Below are 8,940 nucleotides of genomic sequence, written 5' to 3' on the forward strand. Positions count from 1 at the left end.
TTTTTAGCTCCCCATTGCACTGCTGTATGTATGCAGCTACATGTTGAGATAGAAGGCATTAGAATGCATGTATTACGGCAAAACATGAATTTGAATTTGATCTAAGAAGGAGTAAAAAATGCAATGTTACAAAACGAGCTCTATAGAAAGTCTCCTGTCTCCACCTTCCTGTCATTAACTACTAAAAGAAATAATATTGGATCTACCACAGTGACAGAAGGTATAAATTCAGCATGCTCCTAGCTTTTTCTGCTCTAAAATCCTAAGTGCTTTCAAGTCCTACTTACTGGACCACATAATGCCAACTAGTCCTCATTCCTTTTTGTTTCACCTCACATGCATACATTGATTTCTTATCTAGCAAAACAATATGGTCTTCACTCCCAAGAACTTGCCTACTAATCATGTGTACGAAGGGCTTTTGTGAAATGTTTTAAATATGTGGCTATGGTAATAGGAACTAGGCTACCAGCTGCCCATATATAAATTTTACAAACCTATGTGGTACATATTTCTACTACTATCAGGCCTGAGGAGAAGTAGAGCAAGAAGATGGGCTCTGCTTAATATTAGATAAAATAAGTTCCCTGCTGTGTGGTAAGCTATCAACTGGTCCCAGTGGAAAAGCAGCTAAAATGTTCCAACAGTAATATTCTGGGGGTGAAAAGTTACTGAAAATTGTGGATGTAGTCTTTTCATTTTAACATGACTGCACAACACATGTACATTACTGACTTCTATTCTTCCTGCAGATAATCATCATAGTATGCACTGACACTTCTCTGTTCCCTAGAGAACCTAAGGTGCAGACTGCAGCTCCCTAGGATAACCTGTATACTGTCAACTGTCACCCATACTGACAGTTGCAGGCAATACTGTGATCAATGATAACAATGCAGCCTCGGGCAGTGATAACTCACATAGAGATAACTACATCACATAGGCCTAAAGGCATGCATGTGAAGGGTAAAATTGTTACATGCCACAAACCATTCTATCATTAAAAAAAAATGCTTAAGCAGTGAAAATAATCACAGCAGATCTCATAGTAGATTGCATCACATTATAATATGTGGTTTGGTAAACTTGGTCCAACTTATTATCGTTCTCTGCTTATGTGCTGAAATTCACTGATGATAAATCCCATAGCAAAATACAAAATCATTACGTATACACTAAACATTGCAAAAAACTTGTCCTTAGGGTAAAGACTTGGCCACAGCAATGATTTGTTCCTTGTATTTATATACCAACGCATATATAGAAAGCAGTATGTTCTAGAGCACTACAACATGTCTTAAAAATAAATGTCCTCACAATAGCCAGAAAAGTACACTTATCCTACAGCCAAGTGGGACAGAGGCCAGTTACTTAGGATTTTTTAGGTTATAACCTTTGGGAAACTCATGTACAAAAAAGGAGAGCAAAATGTTACAAAGGGAGGAAGCCATCCAAGCAACTGAACTTATTAAAATGAAATCAATAATTGCTATTTAGTTACTGAAGACAAAAGTTAAACTGTAAAGACTTAATATAAAAAAAAGATGAAGGAAGTGAAGGAAGAATTTTCTTTTTTAATCTGTAGCAACCAGTTAGCATCTAATTGTAATTTAAAAAAAAATGGAAATAAAACAAGAAAAATTAATGGTTGCTATGAATGTCAAAGATGAAGAGAATATTTAACTTGAGCACAGTAAGGGTTTAAAGTCACATTTTGAATATATTGCATTCCAAAAATGTTTATAGAAGCAGTGGGGGCTGGTTCTCTGCATTGCCAATATAGTCCTTGGCCTCCAGTGCCACACAGTCAACAACTTTGTTGCTGGTGGCAAGTACCAGATCACAACTATCTTTGACTTTTTTATGACCACTACTTTTCAAAGCCACCAGATTTATAAAAGATGATTATTTGCCAGGATATTTGATCTAAATTGGTAATTAGAAGCTCCATTACTTTGAATAGAATTTCTGATCATCACCTTTTGACTGTGGTCAGTGGCCATAAACTTACATTACAGAAGTGATACGCATGTTTGAATTATGGAAATTACAGCAAAAGTGGCGATCAGGGTGATTAAAACAAACACCACTGTTATCTATTGTGCCCCATGGCAGTTTCTACTTCCAAGTGAACTATTTCTGGTAAAATAGAAAGTAGAGATAAGTGTAATTGTTATTTTATACATTTATTTTAACAGTTAAAATGATTGTCTTATAAAAGTGACACTATTGCTAAACAGTGGCTATCTTTTCAGCTGATTTCCTGTGATTCTGGCAGTGTGAATTTATTGCTAAGGACATAGTGGCCAGTGGTACATGGTCCATAGAAGCTAACAATTACAGTGTAGCCATTGCATTTCATTGCAGTTAGCTGTACATTTCTTGGTAAGGGTGTGCATCACCAAAATATAGCCTTTTTAACCCCCCCCCAAAAAAAAAGTAATACATGTATTACTTTGATATTACACATAATGGGCCTGATCACCCAGGTTCTCCCATGATAGTTTATCTTCTCCAGTCCAGAGAGCTTTAATAAATTATTCCCAATGTGTAATAACCGATGGAAAGTATAAAAAATGTATTTATAATGTGTTTGAAATAGTCGCTCTGTATTAAAGTGACATTAGGGATGACAATTCTATTGTTTTCTAATGTTTGAATATATTTTTTTGGTTATTTATATTCAGCAGCAAACAGAAAACTGACCTTGATTTTTCCTATGTGATCTTGAAGAGAGTCAATCAGCAAATCTCCCACTGGTTGCCAGGATCCTTTCATAGCCTCTGCTTGATGCAGTTTATGGTCCAGTTCATCCATTGCATCCTGGAGTTCCTGCAGTCTTTCAAGTGCATCATCTAATTTTTTCTGCCACTCAACTGAACGCACATTCAACCTGTCCCACTCAGTCCTTACATCATCAGTTTGCTTCTGTAGGATCCTGCTGACATTCTTGGATGGCTCTTCGCCGTGATAGTCTGGAATTGCAAAGAGTTCATTTAGCAGAAGCTTTTTCTTTTTCATTATTGTTTATGATAAATTATATATTGTCACTGAATAAACAAATGTAAATTATATATATATTTGTGACATACAAAATGACACAAATGCTTAAAAACATTCATCATTATTAATTCTCAGTACTGAATAGGTTTTAAACAGTCCGGTGTCTTGGCAAAATAAAAGTGGTACTTGTTTGACCTGCCTCATATAACTACATTTTAAAAATGCACAGCAAAGTAAAAAGAACTATCAGACTAAAGTGTTAGTTTTCTGCATTCAGTAGCCATGAGCTAAACTCATCTGCTCACACTGTAGGGAAGAGAATAATTTCTTTTTAAAGGTTATGCAGGGTACTGCAGCCAGAGAAATGCAACATTTGTGCCCACTGAGACATGTGCTCATAAATCCTAATTCCATTGCTGCACTTTCACCCAAAACTAATCATATAAACTGATGATGCAGGAAAATGCAATGTTTTAATGTTTTACCTTTATTGGGCCTTTACTTATCTCCCTGAAGAATAAAGGGCTCTAGCTCTGGCTCAGTGTGCACGACTTTGTGTTTGTAGGGTAATGGGTAGGGGATGTTTTCTAATATTTATTTACTCCTCTAAATGTGGAATATAATTTAAAACAGGGGAAAACAGATTTTGTTTAATAAAATGTCTGTTATTTACATATTTTTGCCAGGTTTTATTTTATTTTTAGAAGACGTTAATTTTGGGGCTGAAAAAAGTTTTTGTACAGGATTCTCTAGGGGCTCAAGATAAAATTCTGCTTCAGGGCATGTGACATTTATTTATGTCTGAATATTAGATCTGAAATCACTCAGTCTGGAAAGCAAGTGATAAAAAATAATTTGGGTTTGCAGAGAAAGACTTGTACATCTATATGCAGTGATGTGATCCTTTGGAAAAAGACCAACTGTATGATGTTTTAATGAAAAGGACAAAAGACTGTTCAGTCTATGCCAAGCATGGGGAACTATTAGGAAAAGGAAAATACATAGAACATACTTTTTAACTATGGTGCAAATACCCTGTACCCAAAAGACAGAATGGTCTTTTGTTAACCTAAAATTAAATGTATTTCAGCTAAATAGGCAAATTTTCACCACTTGGTGAATTTATTTTGCAGAATTTGCAAGGTAATTGTAAAGCCTCTGAACATAGTACATTGTTATTTTTAGTACTATGGTACCCCATGGTAATTTTGTCACCATATTTGGTGATAGTGTGGGGCTGTAAGTGGGTGTGTGTGGGGGGGAGCTATAAAGGTGTAGTAATACCTGTGTGGTATTTTTTAGTAATTGACGTTTACATTGATTTTGCCATAAGTGTAGAGCAAAACAGGCAGCATTAGCAGAGTGAATTTTCAGTCTCCACAAGATAATTCACTAAGCTTAGTGAATGAGGGGACACTATACTGTTGTGCAAGAAAGGCCTTTTTTTTTTAATTCCTTGCATGTGATTAAGTATTCTTTCAAAAGTTAATTTTTACCATATTCACTAAGCTAAGTGAGTTATCCCATAAAGGGGAAATTATTCTTTTGTTAAGAGTACAGCCTAAAACTCCTTTAGTAAATCAACCCACAGTATGGTTCAAACAGCTTTGTGAACTGAACCCTATAGGTGTGGCAGCATGATTTAGGTTGCCAGTTATATGTCTGCCTATAACCAGTTGAATGAACATTTATCATATACTAGTATACTTAATTTTCAAGACTTTATGTCATAAGCAAAAGTTAAACCTACTCAGATGAAACGCTAAACAATATGAAAGAATATATAAAGAATAAGTTCCCTCCATGCTTCAAAACATTTGTATTGTTTTTTTTATAATTTAAGTGTAAATTATCTAGAATTTTCTGTTAATAATATTATGCAGATATTTTGACCCCTGTAGAGGCATTATAACCCTCTATTAGGGCATGTAGCTAATTTTGTTTTACTTTGTTAGCCATAGACTACACACAGATAAAACAGATTGGCATGTTGTTAATTATTGGTTGTGACATAATGGATACATAATGGATGGGTGGTAATCACTGTGTGAAGCAATTTATATTGCATGAAGACAGAAAATTTCTGAACATATGCTAGAAAACATTTTGAGATCCTGGCATATTGCTGTTAAGCACCTGCCAAGTACTGTGAACATTTATGTTTTTTTCTTTTCAGAAATCAGTGTCAACAATTAATTATATATTGTTGGCAGTATGAGAGCAAAGTCAACCCTCCTCAACATTGCATAGTATGTAATAGGAAAGGGAACACATGCTGTCAAAAGCTTGATGCAGTAGTATAGGCTGTGATTGCAGTAGTAGCTGATATGAAGAAGCATAATACAGGAACTAAGCTGAAAAGTCCTATGGGTAACTGACGTGCTTCCACTACCAGACTTTTGCATTACTTGTTGCTTTTCTAGAACAGCTTGGCACAGCAATAATAAAGCAATAAAGTTTCCAATACTATAACATCATTTCTGGGGATAAATTGCTGCTTAGCTACAGTACCAACTCTTTTTACAAGTTATTAAAAACATGTATGATCTTGCCAAATTTGGTGGAACTGGAAAGAAGAAATAAAATGGAAGTTGAGAGAATCGAAAAATAATTCAAAATTAAACATGGTCTAGATGTAGAATTGTAACAGCTGGAATATTCGAAGGAAAAAAAAAACATTTAATGTGCTGTGTTTTTTAAAATAACTTATTGTGCTTAAGCATTTTTTTAAAATTCAACAGTTACATTTTATTTAAATATTTAAGCTTGGGATAACTGAGTGCTGACTTTTTAAATGTTCTGAATATTTAAACATCAAAATCTTCCAGCCATCAAAGTTTCTATCAACTTGGGGAGCTTTATTTACCTCCCATCTTTATTTATTGCCAGTCATAGCATGGGTGTTAACACTACATACAAATACAGTACATGGTAACCAACACAGTACTGGCAGCTCCAGTCTCCAGACACCAAGTAATACCAGCACATATGTTTAGATACATTGCTCTGGTGTTTGGAAGCCCTGAATAGTAAGTTTTAACAATCCCTGACAGTTCTGTTTATTTTATGAATTTATAATGAGGTTATGTGGGATCAGCCATGTTGGAAGCAAATTTGGCTTAGTTATTTTATTCTTTAACATTTAGCTAATCCCTTTTCTAATATGTTATTGCTATGTATGAGGCATAATGCACACTCAACATTTTCTAAAAAATACATAGAAATAGAACGGCAATCCTTTGAAGTATTCTGTCTTGTGATGTACTAATTCAATGGAATTTTAAATGTTAGAATTCCAAGGTTAAAGTAAATAGAAAACATGCCTTACATACATAAGCATATAACTTGTAATTGGATTCTAATCTGCAGAATTTTATTTATGCATTTACTTGGCGATTTTTAAGCTTTCTTTTTACATTTAGAGATAGTGTTCGTGAAAATTCATGAAACTCAAAGAGGTGATGATCCCTTTGTCAATATGTGATTACAGGGTTATGTTCAATTCAATTACCTCTTGGCTCATAGTACAGCTTCTCTAGTCCCTCAAATGGGTGATCTGTGAGGAATATTCGCACAGTATCAAGTGCACTCATGATAACAGGTTCCTTGGCTTTTAACTCCCTCTTGAAGGCCTGGAAATGAAAACAAAACATCATTCTATAAGTAGAAATAGATTTTCTTTATTGTGCAATTCTTCATAAGGAAGCAGGAAATCCAAACACTATACAAAAGCTTTCGATGCCAACAACTCCAACAGCAACAACAGAAAAATGACAACACAAACATTTTAGATATGGGTAGACTTACCAACAGCCATTTTATTTAACTCAAGAACATCTAGTCACAAACCAATATTGTTGTTTGTTTTTTGATTGTGTGCTGGTATTTTTAGTGGAAATGTTTTGATCCATATTGATGACAAGAAGACAAAGTTTCTGTAGTACCAGCACATTCATATTTTGCAGGTACATTCTTTTATAGTGGAGCTAATGGAGGAGTTTCCTTGTATTTTAATAAGTAGCCTCCTACTGGGCTAGTGTTATGATTGACCAAATTGTCATGCTTCCTAAAATCATCCACAGGTATTGTATCCATGCCTCTAACCACTAAGCCAACAAGACACAACCCTTTCAAAGGTCCAAAGTCTGGGAAAGACTGGCAAAAACTGTACACAATAATGCACTTGCTCATAAGGCTACAATAATCTAGCTGGGAGCCTCCCATATCATGATTTAGTCGAACAATTGTCTTGAAAGTACACCTAATTTCTGATAAAAATAAGACCTGCAGAATATATATAAAATTTACACATTTAGGAAGGAACTGGCAAGGATCTAATGATGAAGATAATAGTACAAAACAAGATGTATTGAAAAAGTTAGAACCTTGTTATGGCTGTATTTTATGTCACTGAACGATAAATTGGTTGCAAGAAGACTCCTACAATCCTGTTTTGCTTGTGAACCCATTTTTGTCAACATCAATGGAAACACATCACAATTCGTTAAGAGAAAAGAAAGAACAAATGCTGGCACTGCAGATGTAAGAAAGGTGGAGATTTAAATGTGTTATATACTCTAAAATGTTATCTCGTTTTCTGTGTACAGCTGCTAAGAAAGGCAGGACCTTGATAACTGCTGGCACAAATATTTTTTTGAAAAACAATCAAATTCAAGGTTGGAGCAGATGCATAATATTCTACACATTAAAGCCATTTTTTTTTTACTTGTCCTATCTTTCTTATGTGAAATATTCACATACCAAATTAATTATTTCTGTTCCTATAGTCGATTTGCCTCTGTCTGCTTTCACTGAACTTTTTTTTATTATTAATAATGCTGTACTAATCTTAGTGCATGAAATAGGGCTAATGAATGATACAAAATGCATTTCTCCAACAGATTTATATAGCACCAACATATTACGCAGTGCTGTACATTAAATACGGGTTGCAAATGACAGACAGATACAGACAAGGACACAGGTGGAGGAGAGGACCCTGCCTCGAAGAGTTTACAATTCAGTAGGTGGGGGAATTTCACACACAATAGGAGGGGGATATGTAGTGGTGGGAAGTACTGCTGGTTTTTGAAGACAGAAGAAGATGGGTAGGCAAGTTTGAAAAAATGGGTTTTGAGTGCTCTTTTAAATAAGCAAAAAGTAAGAGCATCACGAATAGGACAAGAAAGACCATTCCAGGGAGTCGGGCAGCTCTATAAAACTCTTGGAGCCATGCATGTGATAAAGTTTTGAGTTTGGAAGTCACTAGTAGGTCATTGGAGGAGTGAAATGTAAGCGGAACAAGAACTGTGGAGAGATTTGAACGCAAAGCACAGGAACCTGAATTTAATTCTCAGGTTAAATGGAAGCCAATGAAGAGGACTACAAAGAGAGGCAGCAGAGGAAGGGCGGTGGAAGGATGGATAAGTCTGGCTGCAGAGTTCATAACTGATTGTACAGGAGAGAGACAGGTTAGTGGAATACCAGAGAGGTGGAGGTTACAGTAGTCCAGGCAAGAGATGATAAGAGTGTATACAAGGAGTTTGGTGGTCTCTAGGGACAGGTAGGGGCAGATTTTGGAGATGTTGGGAAGGTGAAAGTGACAGGACCTGGAAATGTTCTGAATATGGGGGGTAAATGGGGGCAGAATCAAAGATGATGCCAGGACAACGTGCCTCAGGGGGGAGATGAATAACATTGTTTTTAACAGTTAGAAATATGTCACAGGAAGATTTGGAATGTGAGGGTGGGATGATGGTGAGTTTGGTTTTATCTAGGTTGAGTTTCAGAAATCTGTCAGCCACCCTTCACCAAATGGCTGAAAGGCAGCATGAAACCCTGTCCAGGACTGAGGCAGACAGGTCAGGGGTGGACAGATAGATTTGAGTGTCATCAGCATACAGATTGTACTGTAAGCCAAAGGAGGATATGAGACTA

The 8,940-nt window shown here is 35.7% G+C and overlaps 1 protein-coding gene across 7 annotated transcripts in view; it reads right to left on the minus strand.

Moving 5' to 3' along the window:
* DMD (dystrophin) overlaps window positions 1–8,940 on the minus strand; it is a 721,719-nt gene that overhangs the window by 282,497 nt on the left and 430,282 nt on the right. For all 7 annotated transcript variants that reach the window (XM_072414251.1, XM_072414268.1, XM_072414235.1 and 4 more), the window contains 2 exons: window positions 6,515–6,635; window positions 2,707–2,975 (listed from right to left, as the gene is read on the minus strand). In XM_072414251.1, coding sequence (XP_072270352.1) covers window positions 2,707–2,975; window positions 6,515–6,635 — 390 coding nt within the window. The remainder of the gene's footprint in view (window positions 1–2,706; window positions 2,976–6,514; window positions 6,636–8,940) is intronic.

The sequence above is a fragment of the Pyxicephalus adspersus genome, chromosome 1 (assembly GCF_032062135.1).
Source record: "Pyxicephalus adspersus chromosome 1, UCB_Pads_2.0, whole genome shotgun sequence".
Lineage (NCBI taxonomy): Eukaryota > Metazoa > Chordata > Amphibia > Anura > Pyxicephalidae > Pyxicephalus > Pyxicephalus adspersus.